Source organism: Berghia stephanieae, chromosome 1 (assembly GCF_034508935.2).
Source record: "Berghia stephanieae isolate SIO BIC M18660-M18661 chromosome 1, UCSD_Bste_1.3, whole genome shotgun sequence".
NCBI lineage: Eukaryota > Metazoa > Mollusca > Gastropoda > Nudibranchia > Aeolidiidae > Berghia > Berghia stephanieae.
Window position 1 is genome coordinate 142,728,357 of NC_088360.1, and position 20,994 is coordinate 142,749,350.

Consider the following 20,994-nt stretch of genomic DNA (forward strand, 5'->3'; position numbering starts at 1 on the left):
TTGCTGTTGGCTAGTGACCCCTTGTAAAACTCTTTGAGCACGTTTAGTGGATATTGCGCTATACAAATGCTCTATTTTTTAAGAATATTGAGACTGATTATTACCGACCCCCACAAATGTATGAAGACATATCTGTCAATCCGAGACAGAAGAAGTATTCCCGTATAGTCTCGTCCCGTCCATTCTCATACCGTCCCGTCTTGTCTCGTTACCCAAGTCCATACAAACATCCTAACATCTAATTCAGAAAAACACCCCTGGGAATCTATTGTTCTGTTTTCCATTCTTTGTCATTCTCACGGATGTTGATTTAATAGATAGTGAGTTATTCTATCCTACACTGACAAAAAACTTTTTTTGGTTAGAATTTGTTTTTTCTACTCACCAACTTAAACCGAGATTATGTCGGTGTAAGCCGGATGTTAAGAAAAAAAGCTGAGCTTTTATATAGATCAATATCCACTAAACGTGCTCAAAGCGCTTTACAAGGGGTCGTGGTCAACAGCAACATTTAACATTTAGGACGGGACATGATGACGCCTATTAGGCGATATTACATTTTTTTCGGACAGAGACAACGCTGTTAACGGCAGGTACTCATTTACACCTGAGTACGGTGAAAGAATGTGAGTAAAGAGCTTTTTTTAAAGGAGTCATCTATGCGCCGAGCAGGGCTGGAACCCACGACCTTCCGATCCGAAAGCGAGTATCATACCACTAGACCACATAACCGCACAAAGAACGTGATTTTAAAATTAAAACGCAAATAATAGTTATATTTTTCTCAGTAAACATGAATTTCTTGACCCATGCTTCTTATCTACGACTATAAACTTAAGTTCTATCATCCTAACAACCCTGCCATTATAATATCGTTTTGAGACTGTTGTTCACATGCATCGGTGGTCAGCGGATCAAACCTCTGAAGTCCCGATTTTCACGATCGGCGGATCAAAACTCTTATATTTGGTGCGCAACGCTCGTATAGGGAATGAGGTTAGCAGAATAGTAGCGTCCCTTGATTGGACGTCACCCATAGTCTGTGACGTCACCGGTGGAAAAGTTATTAGAGAGAGAACGTCATGTTGGTTGTGCGCATGCGTCTCTCATCCTCGCTTCCGGTGAAAGCAGCTTGAGACACTTCAAAACCTAAATTGACGTTCTCTCTGTAAGGTGACGTCCAATCAAGGGACGCTACTCTTCCGCTAACCTCATTCCCTATATAGACTTCAGAGTTTTGATCCACCCAAAATTAAATAAAACATGGTGCGCAAAGCTCGTGTGTAGACTTCAGAGTTTTGATCGGCCTTTCGTGAAAATCTAGACTTCAGAGCTTAGATTCGCCGACCATTGATATATCGATAGATTCAGCTTCAACTAACTTCAACTAGTGCGGCTATGTGGTCTAGTGGTATGACACTCGCTTTCGGATCGGAAGGTCCTGGATTCGAGCCTCGCGCTCGGCGCATAGTTGAGTGCTTGGAAAAGGCTCTTTACTCACATTCTCTCACCGTACTCAGGTGTAAAATGAGTACCTGGCCGTTAACAGCGTTGTATTTGTCCGAAAAATGGTAACATCGCCTAACAGGCGTCATGTCCCGTCCTAAATGTTAAATGTTGCTGTTGGCCAAGGACCCCGCTTCGAGCACATTTAGTGGATATTGCCCTATATAAAAGCTCAATTTTTTAAATATTTTTTTTTAACTTGACAAAAGTCTGAAAAAAATGTCTGGGAAATTAACACGTTTTGCAAAGATGGCGTACGACTCGGACTTTACGAAAAGTCTCTATTGAACCAGCGAGGGACATCGTAGCCCGCCCAGCGGAATGGTCTTTGACGAGTACTTGACGAGTACCGAATTCGACTACCGCCGCCGACGCTCTGTGTCTCCTTGATTGAGCAAGCCTGAGCTCGCTTTGCTGCGCTTCACTGCGGCTGACGCCTGGGTTATTTCCAGTCTTCCCTTGGAATAGACCCTAAAGTAAAATTTCCCCCGTATGGACGAATAAAGGGAATTATTTATTTTATTGTATTTATCAGATCGGTGTTCGATTATGAAAGTATCGTCCTGGGTTTGTATTTGTATTCATGAAATGATACGTCAGAATGTTTTGCATTCCAGCTGTATCCACTATCTAACAGCTACAATTAAATTTAAGGTTTTCAATTTGCATTTTTATCTCATTGAGCTAGGAAAAACTCAACCACTACATACTTCTTTTCAAAATATAATTCTTATTTTAACACATTTCGCGGTAGTCAGACTATTTTGTCATTCATAGATACTTTTGATCAACGTTCACTTATTTGCAGGTCTGATAACCCAATTCCTTATGGGCTCATTGTTGTAATGGAAATCTCAAAAAATGACGCACAATATTGTTAATCACAACAATTTTAAACTAGACCCATGAGTGTGTTCGGATGTCAGACCTGCATATATGTAAACGTCGCGTATGATCAAATGTCTGTCAAATAACAAAAACGTATAATCACTCAGTGTCTTGACTGAATGTAATCAAACCTCCAATATACTTCTTGGGTAATATTTTTACACCCAATTTCAACCATTAGACTGTTTTGCATTCATCGATAGAACTCACAATCAAATTTCTAGGTGAAAATTAATGAAAATGTTGCTGCCTGAAGCTCGAGGGAAACAATAAAGATAAGAATTGAATTGTAAGATTCAATTTATTAGACGAAGACAGATACTGTGGACGTTTTCATTCGCCTTGACTACGCCATTCACACATATCTCATTCGTCCTTAGTGTTACATTCATCTTGTTTTGTTGATAAAGGGGAAACCCGAAACGTCCACAGTATCTGTCTTCATTTAATAAATTGAAGAGTACAATTCAATACTTATCTTTATTTATTTTTTAGCTGAAAATTAAAATGTCAAAACACAGTACCTTGACTGAATAAAATTAAACACCCAATATGGAACTTTGGTACTAGAATTTCTACATCCCATTTTCAATCATCGGACTGTTTTGCACTGGTGCTTACAATTGAATTAGTAGATAGACTAGTTGAAAGTCCTGACATCATCTCACAGAGAAAAGAAAGGGTGGATAGTTGTGCATTTTTTTTAGCTTTTAGAGCTAGTAGCTAGCACCAGAATATCAAATTTTCGAGGAAATAGGTTTTTTCTTTCTCCATGTTTATGACTAAGAACCGCAAATTGGTAGAATTTTGGGGCGGAGCAAAGCTCAAAAATGATTTTAATGTTTTTTTAAGGACCCAAAAATGGGGGATATTCGTTTTTCTCACTTCATAAAAACTAGATTGTCTTTAGTCGACGTGTAGTTATTTGCAGGTCTGATAACCAAGAACAATTATGAGCTTGATTAAACACTTAACATTTGGTTTAATAGTATTTCAGTTACTTACTAATTTCTACATCCCATTTTCAATCATCAAGCTGTTTTGCACTGGTGTCTATAGGGAATGAGATTAGCGGAAGAGTAGCGTCTCTTGATTGGACGTCACCCATAGTCTGTGACGTCATCGGCGGAAAAGTTATTAGAGAGAGAACGTCATGTTGGTTGTGCGCATGCGTCTCTCGTCCTCGACGCAATCTCATTCCCTATAATTGAATTAGTAGTTAAAACTTCTGACATCATCTCACAGAGAAAAGAAAAGTGAGAACATCTGTGCAATGCTTTAGCTTTTAGAGCAAGTAGCAACAGAATATCAAATTATAGAAGAAATGTGTTTATGCTTTCTTCATATTTGTGACATATCGCCTCAAAGCAGTAGTATTTCGGGTTGGAGCAGAGGCCAAAAATGATTTTGAAAAATTATTTAAATGACCAAAAAATGGGGTGATATTCGTTTTTTGTCACCTCAAAACAACTATATTGTCTTCAGTCGACGTTTACTTATTTGCAGGTCTGATAACCAAGCGCAATTATGAACTTGATTTAACATTGTTGTTACACTATTTTGAGTTGGTTAAAGATTATTTCAATTACAACAATGAGCCCATAAAAATTGGGTTATCAGACCTAAAAATAAGTCCACATTGGGTGAAGAATAATCGAATAAGTGACTTGAAATAAAAATGAAATTTATTATTTCTTACTTTAAAAACGTATCTATTACTCCCAATAAAACATAAAATTGCAATCAAATTCTCATATTTTTCACATTATTTTAAACTTTTTTTTCCTGTAACTCAACGTGACATGGTTTGAGCTGGTTGGTCACGTGAGAGCCATGCAATATTTAAGCTTACTTCGTGGCATTTGTGTGTGTTGAACCCGTGACCTCAAGAAACTAGTGAGAGAAGGCTCTAATAAGACTATGGTTAGAGGCGATCTTTTTTTGGGATAGTGGATAGCTCATACGGAAAAGTGAGTGGAGCAGGCACTTATGTTGGTAACAACAAGATATGAATTGAGTAGAAAAGTGCCAGAAGACAATAGAGAATAAAAAATTTTTTCGCGGCGGTGGTGGGGTTTGAACCTGCGACCTTATTGGTACGACAACTCCGCCTGGCAGGTGAGAGCGTGGCTCTACCCTGTGAGCTATCCACGAACACAAAAATATTCGTTTCAAACCCAAAGTCATTTCTAGATCCCTCTCTCACCCACTTCTTGAGATCGCCGATTCGTTCACCACCATCGCGAAGTAATTTTGACCAAACCCCACCACCGCCGCGAAAAAATTTTTTATTCTCTATTGTCTTCTGGCACTTTTCTACTCACTTCATATCTTGTTGTTACCAACATAAGTGCCTGCTCCACTCACTTTTCTGAATTAAAAATTCACCCCATACACCGGAGCATACTCAATGTCTCAATCGTTTCTATGTTATATGTTTGTGATGAGAATATTGGCTATTAAGCTTAACTGCTGGTCAAAATTACTTCGCGATGGTGGTGAACGAATCGGCGATCTCAAGAAGTGGGTGAGAGAGGGATCTAGAAATGACTTTGGGTTTGAAACGAATATTTTTGTGTTCGTGGATAGCTCACACGGTAGAGCCACGCTCTCACCTGCCAGGCGGAGTTGTCGTACCAATAAGGTCGCAGGTTCAAACCCCACCACCGCCGCGAAAAAAATTTTTATTCTCTATTGTCTTCTGGCACTTTTCTACTCACTTCATATCTTATAGCTCATACGGTAGAGTCACGCTCGTTCGGCCAGGCGGAGTTGTCGTAACAGTAAGGTCGCGTGTTCGAGCGTGGCCTTCGTAAAGTTATGGCCTGACACTGACCAAAATAATGAAGTCAAAATGCCAGTCTTTTGCCACAAAACAAAACAAATCGTGAGTTGTATTCAATAGTTCAACCAATGAAATAACTTGTTTCCATGAGCTCTACTAACGACAACTTACTAGGCGGTGCAAAAACCAAATAATGACGTCAAACTGCCAGTCCTTTTGGATTTCAGTGTTAGGCTACGGTTCGAGCCCCTATCGCCACCGCAAATTTTTATTGTCTAGTATCTTCTGGCACTTTCCTACTGACTTCAATTCTTGTTGTGATCAATATTTCAGCTTTTAGCACGAGTAGCATAAGAATATCAAATTATAGAAGAGAATGCGATCTCCCTCCTTCCTACGTATTTTTTCTTCCTTCCTCTATTCTGTCCATTACAATGCATCCTCACCAGATCCCCGTCAGTTCGTGTTTTAGGGGAAACACGATCAAAATCTAATCCAATTTGCGTCCAATTCTGGGCTGACGAGAGAGACACACAGAAACACATCAACGTGACGTAACAGCCAGTCTGTCTGTTTCTTGGAGAAGTCAATTTTCATCTAATTTATTAGAGTTTTATAGACAAGACTTTTGTTATATTGTCTGTTTCTTAAAATAGAATCTCTCTGTTTTTCAATAGCAGGTCATAGTGCTGTAATCTTACAAAACGATTTTTTAAAAATTTGGTTAGGAAAGCTATTCTCTATATACAAATCTATTAAAATGGCCCTCAGCTTGTCAACAGGTTTCATGAATGAATGGATGAATGAATAAATTATATTATCAGTAAAAATGCATTTTATGCTTACACCTTTTACACAAAAAAACTAGATAGTAACAATGACAATAAAATATAAAACTAATAATTTGAAAAAAAAATAGTGATGTATATTTTCCTAATAAAATCTGATTTAAAATCAGTAAGCCACTTTAAGGCTTTTCACCAAACCTAAGATTTCAATATAAGTCCAGTTTTTAAGACATTTTTCAAATTTAGTTTTGTGTCAGTCAAATTAACCGATATATCAAGTAAACTTATTTTCCTTCGTTAAAATAAGCTAACGTGATTTGTCAGAACACGTCAGAATGAATTGTTTGTTTTGAAGAAACGCCTTCGTGGTCTGTGTCGTAAGTCGGTGACTGGCCGGGAGAACAAGGGCAATGCTCTCTTAGAATATATTATGACTTGAATAGCTTTTGAAGATTTGTAGAAAGAAAATAAATATGTGCCGATCAGTTTTCAAATAAACTTTCATTGGTTTAAGGATATATTTAAAAAGCAACAAAAAGAGCATTTATATAGCGCGATATCTACTAAACGTGCTCAAAGCGCTTTACAAGGTATCCCTGACCAACAGCAACACGTAATATATAGAACGAGACATGACGCCTATTATGCGATTATATAATTATTCCGACAGAGGCAATGTTAAATGTTGCTCTTGGCCAGGGACCCCTTGTAAAGCGCTTTGAGCACATTTAGTGGATATTGCGCTATATAAACGCTCTTTTTATTTTTATTTTTTTTATAGAGACCAGGATAAATTTCCGTTCCATCGGCCTCGTGGCTCTGAAGACCTACATGTTAATTTTTTTTTTTAATTTAAGCTTTTATATAGTCTGTGACGTCACTGGCGGAAAAGTTATTAGAGAGAAAACGTCATGTTGGTTGTGCGCATGTGTCTCTTGTCTTCTCTCTCTAATAACTTTTCCGCCGGTGACGTCACAGACTATGGGTGACGTCCAATCAAGGGACGCTACTCTTCTGCTAATCTCATTCCCTATAGCGTAATATCCACTAAACGTTCACAAAGCGCTTTCCAAGGGGTCCCTGGCCAACAGCAACACGTAACATGTAGGAAGGGAAATGACGCCGCCTGTTGGCGATATTACAATATTTTTGGGGGGACAGAAACAGCGCTGTTAACGACGAGGCACTCATTTTACACCTGAGTACGGTTTGAGAATGTGCATAAAGAGCATTTTCCAAGGACTCAACTATATAACAAAATTTAGCTTTTATATAGAGCAATATCCATTAAACATGCTCAAAGCGCTTTACAGGGCCAACAGCAACATTTAACATGTATGACGGGACATGCCGCCTGTTAGGCGATATTACTTTTTTCGAACAGAGACAACGCTGTTAACGCTCATGTACTCATTTTACAGGGACTCAACTAGGCGTCTAGCGAGGCTCAAACCCAGGACCATCCGATCCGAAAGTGAGGGTTATACGTCTAGACCACATAGCCACACATTATGGCTATTTCTAATTCAAAACTTTCATCAAACTGTTTTCTTAACCTAACTGTACTTTATCTATATTTTGTTTTCAGCAAGATGGAGAGGGCCAAGATGGGAAGAAGACGGTGGTGGTGGATGCTGATGATGGTAATGGGCCTTCTACAATTGTCATGGATCATACGGGCAATAGGTATGTGGCTATCTGTGTGTGTGTGTGTGTGTGTTCGTTTGTATGTTTATGCGTTTGCCTCTGAGCGCAAAGAACATGACCTAGTCATTGGTTATGTTCTCTACAAATTGTGTATTATTATTATAATTATATATTATTATTATTATTATTATTATTATTATTATTATTATTATTATTATTATTATTATTATTATTATTATTATTATATTATTATTATTATTATATTATTATTATTATTATTATTATTATTATTATTATTATTATTATTTATTATTATTATTATTATTATATTATTATTATTATTATTATTATTATTATATTATTATTATTATTATTATTATTATTATTATTATTATATTATTATTATTATTATTATTATTATATATTATTATTATTATTATTTTATTTATTATTATTATATTATTATTTTATTATTATTATTTATATTATTATTATTATTATTATTATTATTATTTTATTATTTATTAATTATTATTATTATTATATTTATTATTATTATTATATTTATTATTATTATTATTATTATTATTATTATTATTATTATTATATATTATTAATTATTATTATTATTATTATTATTATTTTATATTATTATATTATTATTATTATTATTATTATTATTATTATTATTATTATTATATTATTATTATTATTATTATATATTATTATTTATTATTATATTATTATTATTATTATTATTATTATTATTTATTATTATATTATTTATTATTATTATTATTTTATTATTATTTATATTATTATTATTATTATATTATAGTTAAGTCATTTGAAAGTGTTTGAGTACGTGCTCACTCCCAAAGTTTCTTAAATTAATGGTAATTCTATCTTCAGTTGACTCAAATAAAGTTTATATAAAATCTGTATAGGGAATGAGATTAGCGGAAGAGTAGCGTCCCTTGATTGAACGTCACCCATAGTCTGTGACATCACCGGCAGAAAAGTTATTAGAGAGAGAACGTCATGTTAGTTGTGCGCATGCGTCTCTGGGTGACGTCCAATCAAGGGACGCTTCTCTTCCGCTAATCTCATTCCCTATAAGGGGTATAAGAATTGGTCATTTGATGTTGGGAATCGCCATCAGGCACACATACCTACAAACTTCATGACCGGACAGATTTTGATCGCTGGTGCCTAAAAAAATTCGTCTCCATCTATGTTAATTTCCATAATACAGTAGTATAATAATTAAAATAGATGCGTACATGTTTTTAACTGCCTATATTATACTTGTTAGAGGCTCAAACAACAACAACCTAAACTTGAGGACCAGAATGATAGTAGTAGAAACATATGTTATAAGTACCCTTTTATTAGGTTGTGAAACGTGGACGCTTGACAAAGAATGTACGAGGAGGTTAGAGGCATTTGAGATGTGGGTGAACAGAAGAATGTTGAGGGTATCATGGACAGACAGGTGTACGAACGAGGAAGTGTTGGAGAAGGTGAGAAAGGGAAGAATACTGATCGATAACATTAGAAAGAGGCAGTTACGCTTTCTGGGATATGTGTGGAGAAGAGACGGAATAGAAAAGTTGGTAACATCTGAGATGATCGAAGGAAAGAGAGCAAGAGGAAGACAAAGAATGACTTATCTAAATAACCTAAGAATGGCCAAATGTGACTTAAAAGCAACACAGATTTCATGCGCACCGCAGAGGATCGTGATTCGTGGAGACAGCTGACCGGCAACGTGCTCAAGAGCACAAGCCACGATGGATGATGATGATGATGATATTATACCCCCCCCCCAACCCCCCACCCCAAATATATATTTTTTTTAAATTACCTGTTATCCAATTTTAATATAAATGATTATATTTTTATTACGGGCGTTCAGTGTATTTCTCCGCTTTCATGTTCGTGCCTTCAGATTCATTTGAAATATAGATTGACTTCCGTTCAAATTAGAGGAAGTTCATATTTTGATTTGTTCGTAACTGCAGATTGACGTGTACTGATTTGCAAGTCTGGTAACCCAGATTGTTAGAGGCTCATTGTTGTGTTAAAAACAGTATCAAAACGACAGAAAAGAGTGTTCATTACAATAATGATAAACCAAGACCACAATACGCTTCAATAGTCCTAACGTCACTTCCCTCGTATTGAAGCATGGTAACTTAGTAAATGGCTCTAAACTATCGGAACAATGGCGTACGCCTCATGAACATTTCTCCGACGAGCATAAAAGCGTATCCAGAGGAAAAAACATAAATCTGATCATGTTTTGACTTTTACACATTCTTATCACAAGACATATGAAAAGTTCTTGCAAGCATGTAGAATAAAAAGTACCGATTTTCTTTGTTTAGAACCACGACGGCCGCTTGGGCGACGTGACATCAGACTATTGAATCCAATTTTGTTCGACTATCAGACCTTCAAGCATGTTCACTTAGTTTCCTTCCATTTATAATTTTTATTTCTCAACGTTTGATTTTGCTAAACTAATTTCTATTTTAAAATAATCTTTGTTTTACTCGTAATATCGATATCTGTTGTCCTTGAAAGAAACTTTCAAGACAATGGGTCATTTTAATCGATCAATACTTGAAGGACGAGTTTCCTGGCTAAAATTGTTTTTTATTTTAAAAGTGGGTTGTTTTTATTTTTAGAGCCCGGTCGATTTGTCATGTCATGAGACGATTATGAAAGTATGACGCCTTGGATTCGCTGTCAGTTCTGACAATTTATCGTTATTCATTCACAAGCTAAGCCTCTTGGACTCCAACTCATAATCGCATGATGTATCCACTCCGTGCTCTATCTAAGAAGACAATTCCTATTTCCATAACGCTCGGAGAATGTTTCATAAATCCCATGCTTTAGCTCTGTTTAAAGTGTGTTCTTGAATACTTAGCAGCCTATTTTCAATACATCTTTTATAGCCCTTCTATCCCGTGCATTTATGATGGGCATTAAGTCTTGGCTTTAACGCCACTTCTTCTTGCTTGTATTTATGATTTATAGAAGAACAAATTTTGTATTTATGATTTATAGAAGAACAAATTTTGTATTTATGATTTATAGAAGAACAAATTTTGTATTTATGATTTATAGAAGCACAATTTTGTATTTATGATTTATAGAAGAACAAATTTTCTATTTATGATTTATAGAAGTACACATTGTGTATTTATGATTTATAGAAGCACAAATAGATATATTGTTGGGCGCATTTAACCACATTTTTACCATGACATATTATTATAGCAGGGGTTTGGAAATGTATAAATATAAAGGGCTTAACACCCATCAACTCACTCTACTCGAGTGTGAATGAGTGACCTGGTTTTAGGCATTGACGGATGCTGCTTGGGTATGTGATAACCAAGAACAAAGGTTGAATATGGTGACGAACAAAGAAACAAACATTTTGTAGGATATGAAATATATATTTTTCCTTTTAGATTGTTTGGGAAGCATAAAAATTTGCATGGAATCTAAAAACATAAAAATTAGTACATTAGGATTCTGATTAATGATATCGTATTTATCCCAGTTTCTGTAGCGTTAATATCAACAGTAAAAAATACCCATGAGCTTTTATATAGTGCAATATCCACTAAATGTGCTCAAAGCAGCAACAGCAACATTTAACATTTAGGACAAGACATGACGCCTGTAAGGCGATATTGTAATTTTTTCGGACAGAGACAACGCTGTTAACGGCCAGGTACTCATGTACGATGAGAGAATGTGAGTAAAGAGCCTTTTTCAAGGACTCATCTATGCGCCGAGCGAGGCTCGAACCCAGGACCTTCCGATCCGAAAGCGAGTATCATACTACAAGACCACATAGCCGCACAGTAACAGCCGCTTCCTTCCAACGTATAGTTACTTATTTACAAATCTGACAACCTGAATTGTTTTGGTCCCAGTGCTCTCAAACAAATACAGTATCTTCATCTTAACCATATTAAAAACAGCCCATAATCGTGTTCGGATGTCAAACTTGTTTGGTAAATACATACATTTTATATGCTACCATATGGCTTGAACCCCAGTCAGTTGCAAAGTACTATCCGCCAGATCCTACAGATCTAGCCACCCAATAAATGATTTGTTGACAGAAAAATCAGAAACAACCTCGAGTACTTACAAACCCCACTCTTTTGCTTTTGAGACGTGTGCTCTACCTACTGAGCTATCCCGATCCTTTAATAAAGGAAAAAAGGATCCAGCTACCCAATCACTGATTTGTGGAGAGAAAAAAGAAACAACCTCAAGTTCGCACGATACCCTTTCCTTTGCTTATGAGACGTGTGCTCTACCAACTGAGCTATCCCGACCTATTTCTATAAACGAACAACGGATCCAGCTACCCAATCACTGATTTGGACAGAAAAGTCAGAAACAACCTCGAATACGTACGATACCCACTCTTTTGCTTATGAGACGTGTGCTCCACCAACTGAGCTATCCCGACCCTCTAATAAAGGAAAAACGGATCCAGCTACCCAATCACTGATTTGGACAGAAAAGTGAGAAACAACCTCAAATACGCACGAGAATCGATCCTTTTCTTATGAGACGTGTGCTCTACCAACTGAGCTATCGGAAACCCCTGAATAAAGGAGAGAAAAAAACCCCACAGTAATATTGAATATCGTGTTCCTGTCATAATGACAAGCCCCCGAGGGGACGAATCTAATCACCGGGAAATCAAGATATTTGTATTCTGTAACGAGTTCTCTACCATCTCCCAATCATCCAGGGATAGGCATCGTCAAATTGAAGAGTCAAATATTTCTCGTCCGGTTTAGGAAACCCTTCTGGCATTTAACCCTTAAAACGCGGTATGAGATTTCGAAATATATTAGAACATCGTTTTTCATAATGAGAGCGGCAGCAGTGCAGTAATTAGCTGCTTAATATAGTATAATAACAGTGTACATTATATAGTGCCATCATCTCAAGCAATATGAGCTCCAGGATCATATATATATATATATATATATATATATATAATATTATATATATATATATATATATATATATATATATATATATATATCCTTTCTTTAAAAAATATAGCATTGTGGAGAACATTGTGCTTATTTGAGTCAATAAAAAAATTGATACGGCGCACAACTCTACTGAAAGATTTGAAAAATAGAAATGTATTTTTTACAGATAGATAAACAGATAACTTGATTTCCTTTTATAATTTAAAGTCAGTTTGAAAGTTCATTAAGTCAAACAGATATCATAAAAAATTTACCGAAGACACTAACACACATGGCCACACCCTCAACTCTATCTGTCCAGAAGAGTCCTTACTTCCGTTGTGTTGATTTAGCGGTGATCAGTGTTGTTATGTAGTAGTAGTGTGTTCTCATTGCGTGTATGTTTATGTATGTACGTGTGTGTGTGTGTGTGTGTGTGGTGTATATTTGTGTGTGTATGTGGGTTTTGGATTTGTGGTTGCGTGGAAGAAAAAAAAAGGGGGGGGGGGTGTCCATCAAGTAGAGAAATTCCTGAGCAAGGGGGGGGGGGGGGGGTTTGCTAGGAACTGTGAGATTGGCATTTTTCAGCAAATCGTGGCATTCATAGTGAAATTATTCACTTGATCACATGAAGGTATTCGGATTTACAGAAATTTTAAACAAGTTTCACCGATTAACAACATCAACTAAAATTACTGCTGATATTACTGTCGTTTTTATGCCATCGAGTGATGATTATTGCCCTGGGAAATATTTAGTTAAACGTTTCGGAAAACTGTCAATTGGTTCTGTCTAGCTTCTAGCCCGAACAAACCAAAAGTAGACAGATTCGGGGACTTGATATTTATCGCGTCCGCTTCAGAATTTCTTTGACCTCACATAAGTTAAGTAAAGGGGAGACATTCCGAAAGCTCCTACATCCCCAGTATTCATTCAATTTGTATTTTCACCGTTAATCTTTTGTCAGGCGTTTATTTATTCAATTTGTCATCATATCAAAGCGTTTTAAAAACTCTAGAACAAACTTTGACAGATTTGTGAAAGTTTAAAATTTCCAAATTTGACCATTGTTTTGATTCTCGGCCGCCATTTTAATTTGTGAAGTATTGAAGGTAGTGCAAAGCACTCCCAAGTAAAGCGTGGTAAAGACTTGCGACTTATTGATATTGATATCTACTGACTGATAAACTAAAATCATGCCGAATAAAGCATGGCAGCGACGACAAGCACATCGATTAAAATGTGCATCTAATCGCAATCAAGCTAATCAAGAAAATGATTCTGGCAATATCGAATGAAAATAGTTCTTTCCCTGCGAAATTGCGGGCTTTTAACTAGTATATATATATATATATATATATATATATATATATATATATATATTATATATATATATATATACCATATATAGATATATATCAATATCAGTAGATAACACTATAGTAATTAAATCTAAACTGATACATATAAAAAGACTTGAGCTGTTGTATAGGGCAATATCCACTAAACGTGCTCAAAATGCTTAGCAAGGGGTCCCTGACCAACCCTGCAATATCGCTAACAGGCGCCATATCTCATTCTACATTTTACGTGTTGCTGTTGGTCAGGGACCCTTTGTTAAAAGCTTTGAGCATATTTAGTGGATATTGTTCTATAAAAATGCTCTAGTATTTGTTTTAGCCTGTTTTGAATAATAATAATAATAATAATGATAATGATAATAATAAAAATATAAATAATAATAATAATAAATAATAATAATAATGATGATGATGATGATGATAATAATAATAATAATATATAATAATAATAATAATAATAATAATAAAATAATAATGATGATGATAAATAATAATAATAATAATAATAATAATAATAATAATAATAATAATAATAATAATAATAATAATAATAATAATAATAATAATAATAATAATAATAATAATAATAATAATTCCTTTATTCACCCCCAAGGGGAAATTTGCCTTTAAGGTTTATTCCAAGGGAAAACTGAAGTAACCCAGGCGTCAGCCGCAGTGCGGCGCCGCAAACTAAGCTAGGGCGAGGTGACTTGCTCAAGGTCGCATAGCGCGGCGGGTGATCGAACTCGGTACTTTTCGGGTCCGAAGCAAAGACCGTAACGACGAGTCACGCTGTCCCAAAGTACCTTTGACTCTTGAGGTGTCGAGTTCGAGACCTTTGACTAGTTAAAATGGTCTTTCTAAAAGCCTTAAGGCCCACGAAGCCAGTGCTTCTCGTGGTTTCTATTGCTTTAAACGGACAACATCAATTGCTTTCTATCCTCAGTTGATCGATATTTGAGGAATACATTTCTGGTAAAACACAACGTTGCGCCTGTCGGGATACAAATGTAATATCGCCTAACAGGCGTCATGTCATGTCTTGTACTATATATTATGTGTTTCTGTTGGTCAGGGACCCCTTGTAAAGCGCTTTGAGCACGTTTAGTGGATATTTGCGCGATGTAAAAGCTCAATTTTTTTTAAAACGTAAATTGTCAGAAGACGAAAGTTATAACGGGAGAATGAAAAAAAAGAGAATAATAAATATTAATTTACAATGAATTTAATGTTGCCTTGAAAGAGTTAATGTTACCGTTCTTGGTGTATAATATGTGTTTTGAATTTAATGACGTCCTTGAACTATGACCTGGGGCAAATAAATGTCAAATATTTAATGGATATCGATGAGTGATTTTGATGAAATACATCAAATTGCACCAGCAGTTCTATAGGGAATGAGATTAGCGGAAGAGTAGCATCCCTTGATTGGACGTCACCTTACAGAGAGAACGTCAATTTGGTTTTGATGTGTCTCAAGCAGCTTTCACCGGAAGCGAGGACGAGAGACGCATGCGCACAACCAACATGAAGTTCTCTCTCTAATAACTTTTCCGCCGGTGACGTCACAGACTATGGGTGACGTCCAATCAAGGGACGCTACTCTTCCGCTAATCTCATTCCCTATAATATCAGTTGGTATCCAGAAAGTAGTGAGTGACAGGCAAAAATCAGAAGTACAACTCTGCTCTTGGTTCATCTGCTCTGTGCGGCTATGTGGTCTAGTGCTATGACACTCGTTTTCGGATCGGAAGGTCCTGGGTTCGAGCCTCGTGCTCGGCGCATAGTTGAGTCATTGGAAAAGACTTTTTACTCACATTCTCTCACCGTACTCAGGGGTAAAATGAGTACCTGGCCGTTAACAGCGTTGTCTCTGTCCGAAAAAAATGTAATATCGCCTAACCATTGTTTTTTTTGGTATACTGCCGCCCCAGCCGTAATCAGATGGCCAGACTAACATTTGACGAATAATTTTCCGATTCTGACTGGCAGCACAGTGTGTTATTGTTTGTTATTTGTTTATTTATTTGGTTGTTTTGTTGTTTTATTGGTACAAGTTGCTACCCAACAGTTATCAGATGGCTGGACTAACATTTGACGAGAAATGTTCTGATTCTGGCTGGTTGACATCACAGTGTGTTTCTTTTATTGATTGTGTGTGTGTGTGTGTTGCTTTATTTTTGATGTATATCCAACAATAATAATTTGGTTAGACAAATATTGAAAAGAAATGTTCTGAGACTGGCTGATATCACAATGTTTCTTGTTTGTTATACATCTCCTATATTTGGGTTTTTTTTTTTTTTTTTTTTTGTTTTTGTTTTTTTTTTTGTTTTGTTGTTTTTTTTTTTTAATTTCGTTGATGCTGTTTGCGTTGTATTTGCAGATTTATAGGTTTTATTTTCTGTCTTGACTTTGTGTTTTAGCAATTTTATAGATAGTTCGAAGATGACGTCATTCGGGTCTTTGTTATTGTTTTTTGCCATCCGCGTTTATGAGTAATGCTCACTGACCTGTATTAACCTGACTATAAACGTTCATGGATACACACAGTTTTGTGTGTTGGTCCGTTATACTTCCGGATGGCAATGTTATGAGCTTCTTAGCCAAGCGTATACTATCAAAAAACAATAAAAGGAGAGGGCAAATATTTTATATGGATTTGGGCGAGATAGCAAATGCACACTTTTGAGATCAGGAAAATATCATTTGATTATTCAATAATGCTGAGTGAGAGTGGATTTTTTAGATTTTATTCAAGACATATATTATATCTGTTTGTTTGTTTTTTGTTTTTAGGTGTTTAACGGCGCTTTCGACACTATTTAGGTCATTTAAGCGCCCGTTTCTGTCTTTTATCGGCCCTGAGGGGCCATAGCTGATCAAAACGTGTACTGTTGTAATAAAATCTTTATAAAATCATAATAGTTACATGTTTGTTAAGTAAAAATATCTATTTACAATTTCTGCAGGAGTTCACATTCCTGCAGATACTTTAAAATTGTAAGCGGATCGACCGACTGGAACAGAGACTTCTGTTATTAATATATTATATCTCTGGGTTCTTGAGAGCCTAACCTCAGAACTGGGAGGTCCCTGGGTCGAGTCCCTCTTTGGTTAGGCTAGTTTGAGTCTACATTTTCTCAGCGTACCCGGGTGTAGAAATAACACCTGACCAGTAACAGTCCCTTCCGCGCGGCCTCGTGAGATATCAACACCTAGGCATTCGATGAGAGTATATAGATAATACATAAATCACACGCCTGAAGTAAAGAAGAATCGCCTATGATGTACAAAGTTAATAAATAAGAGGTCAATAATCGTGCTCAAAAACAACAAAACGAGAATGCCTGAAGCGGAGGTTCGAACCAGGTACCTTTTGGGTCACAATGCAATGTCTTATCCATTCTGCCATCTCTCCTTAATAAAATACAAAAGCTTAAGATAATAAGAGCTCAAGCGCAAGGATTGGAGGAAATTGAATTGATAAATATCAGACATTTTATTTGATGTTTAATGCCATTGATGGGTAATCTCTAAATCTAGATAGCCATTTCATCGTGGACACAAAAGTTGTTTTCATCCGATGTTCTTGTAAGAGGGAACTCTTTTGAACGGAAAAGAAAGAACCGTCTGATTGGTGAATAGGTCGGAAGCTGGCATTTCTTCCACTGTTGATAGAAAAAAAAAGAATTTTGCGGAAGAACTTTTTTCATATGCACGTCTGAAATCCTTACGGGGGATAATAATATTTCCTTCATAGAAAGATTAAAGATTATGATAATGACAATAACAGCTGATGCCGCTTTTGAAAAATTTTCTCACGACTGTTTTATATTATTATAAGCTTTTGTGTTTTTGGGTTCCTAGAGAATTTTGAATATCTTAGATAAAGACCTTGATAGAACAAGAGACAACATTCCCAAACATGATTGTTGTCGTGTGATGAACTAGGCCGGTAGGCCCATGTAGCCGGTTTCCATAGCGTCTAACAGACAATAGTAATTGCTCGCTATCCTTTTGATAGGACGCTTTCCTGTTGCAAAGTACTTTCCGCCTGGTCTAACACACCCACTTATTTGTTGATAGGGGGGGGGGGCTCAGCAAAACATAATTTGGACTTCACTACGGATCAAGCTCGGTGTACGAAGCAAGTGCTCTACCAACTGAGCTATCGGGGTACAAAAAAAAGATAATCTGTATAAAAGTTCAGACTGTAATGCTCAGTAAACAACATGCTGAAATGATCACCTTTTTTCTTTTGTTTTTCTATTCCTCAGTGAGAAAAATGGTTTTCATGACGATGATGAGAATAACGACGACTACTATAATAAATCATCGATGATTGACGACGAGAATCACGACGGAAAGAACCCTATATCTCCATCATTGGAACCAGGCACCTACGTGTGGCCAACCCTACCTTATCACCCATCTCCGTTTGCATGCATTTCCATGATGTTGGGTAAAGACCCGGCCTCCTTATTCGCCCCGCCCCCTCAAGGATTTACCTGTACGTATAGTCCAGGAACGGCATCAACATCTTTGTCACCATCTCGTCCAGACCAGATCATGTCATCATCTACCTCTCCAGCCACAGAGTCCAGTCTACACCAGCTAGTCCTGTCGCCATCCTCAGCTATGGCCAGTCCTCTCTCTTTAAATCCCGCAGGCGCTGTTGTCACGCCAGGAACTGTAGCAGTTTTGGAAGCTGCAGGTCCTTCCGACTGCAATATTTCTACAGCAATTAATTCCACATCAGAAAAAACATCGCCCGTAAACGAAGGCAGCAACGAAATAAACGATAACAATTTAAGCTCAAAACTTCCCAAAAAATTAACGCCAGGCGGTCTTCCCGCTATGGTAGCGAGAGATGGCATCAACAATTTTCCGAATCGCACAGCCTTCATGATGCTCAAGACTTTAGAATTGCAGGAAACGATTTGATTTTGTGTGGAGTCGTATCTTGCAACGTGCCATGCAGCTGTCTTGGTCTTCTCCAATTTCCTTGAACTATACGGACAATGAGACGATTTCACGGTGATAATGATGGGTCTCTAAGCTCGTGTACTTTTTCCATCTGAAAAAAATCATAACTTAGAGGCCAGGTGGCTATGAAATCTATAAAACAAGATAATGTGCTTATCCCTCGTGTTGAATGTCGAGTACACACTACACACAATGGTGTGTCAGGATTAATACTCTGTCAAAGTGAAATGATAATATTATGCAAAGCCTTGATTTGCTATGATTTTGTATGGAAAGCGCTCTACAAGTTATTATTATCATTATTATTATTATTATTATTATTATTATTATTATTATTATTATTATTATTATTATTATTATTAATGTTGTCATTATCATATTATCACCACCACCATCATCATCACCATCATCATCATCGTCATCATAATCATCATTATCATCATCATCATCATCATCATCATCATCATCCTGATAATCATTCTCATCATCTTCAGCAAAATAACAGTAGAATACACCAGACAATCCTTGAATATTTTACTTACCACCACAGGCCAGCACACCATCTTTTATACAATGTAATCTGGCACAAGCCAGATAGTCTATGAACCAATAGGGTTCAGTAGTCTGATGTCACGCCGCCCGGCAACGGCGGCCATCTTGGTTCTAAACAAAGAAAATCATTACTTTTTATTCTTCATGCTGGCTAGAACTTTTTTGTGACCAGAATGTGTAAAAGTCAAAACATGATCAAATTTATGTGGGTTTTTTTTTTTTCCTCTGGATACGCTTTTATGCTCGCCGGGAAAGTATTTCATACTGGCGTCCGCCATTGTTCCGATAGTTTAGAGCCAGTGTTACTAAGTTACCATGCGTCATAAGGAAGGAAGTGACGTTACGACTGTTGAAGAGTATTGATAATATTGATATTTGAAAGGGTTTTTTTACAAAAGGATATTTTCCTCTTCATAAACCTCACTGCATTTGAACCAAATTTTCTTCATTTATTTTTGTTCAAACCATTATCTTTACTCAATTAGGGTAGTTTTCATCAATGGGCATGGTCTATATTAAATTTCCATGTCCTCAAGGGCATTGGTCACATTTAAAAATGTGCTCAAAATGACCCACTTAGTGAAAAGTGTTCACAGCTTTTTAAATATATAACATCACGATTGGTCATTTGATTCAGCTTGACACGTGGGTATGTTTATAACATTTGTAAACAAAGCAGCTTGTTTACATTTGTTAAGAAATATCCAATCGTTGGACAGCAACAAATCATGTGATTGATTAACTTGGTTGGACGAAAACATGAATAAAGATCGCTCGCATTGCAGTTTCATCGTGTTTCTAAAGAGAGCTCATATAAAAAGGTTTCCGTGAACATATTATAAGATAAGTATTAGTCAGGGTACTGAACTGTATGGCAATAGTATTGTGTAAGATAATATCATGTTTTTGTTGTAATGCGAGATGGTATATTTTACTTACTTACTTACTTAATCCTCTTCGGGCAATGCGTTATTATTTCCTCTTTAAGACAATAAATACATGACATAAAATTGTGGTTCAGAGGTTTTACGTCACTATGTCAGATGCGAATACGCGAATGAATACATAGGGCTCAATAACCTTCAACAATCATGACGTCACTTCCCTCGTAATGACGCATGGTAACTTAGTAATTGTCTCTAAACTATCGGAACAATGGCGGACGCCCTTATGAAATATTTCTCCGACGAGCATAAAAGTGTATCCAGAGGATAAAAAAATTATAAATATGATCATGTTATACATTCTGATTATATAGTGACATTGTTCATTTATCCAGTCTTCTTTAGCTTCGTTGCATTTTCTTTTTATCTGCCTGTTCAGAGTCTTGTATTTTTCTTCCTGATTTTTGGCCTTTCTTCTCTCATTCATTAGTTCTAATATCTCTGGAGTAATCCATTTCTTCTTCTGCAACTTAAGTGTGGTTGGAACATTTTCTTCTAATGATGCAG

General features: G+C 36.3%; 1 protein-coding gene across 2 annotated transcripts in view; it reads left to right on the forward strand.

The window, feature by feature from the left end:
* Positions 1-20,794, forward strand: part of LOC144963397 (uncharacterized) — a 166,767-nt gene extending 145,973 nt beyond the window's left edge. For both annotated transcript variants that reach the window (XM_078897373.1, XM_078897374.1), the window contains 2 exons: positions 7,556-7,653; positions 18,283-20,794. In XM_078897373.1, the coding sequence (XP_078753499.1) occupies positions 7,556-7,653; positions 18,283-18,949 (765 nt within the window). In that variant the 3' untranslated portion in view covers positions 18,950-20,794. The remainder of the gene's footprint in view (positions 1-7,555; positions 7,654-18,282) is intronic.
* Positions 20,795-20,994: the final 200 nt, after the last annotated feature.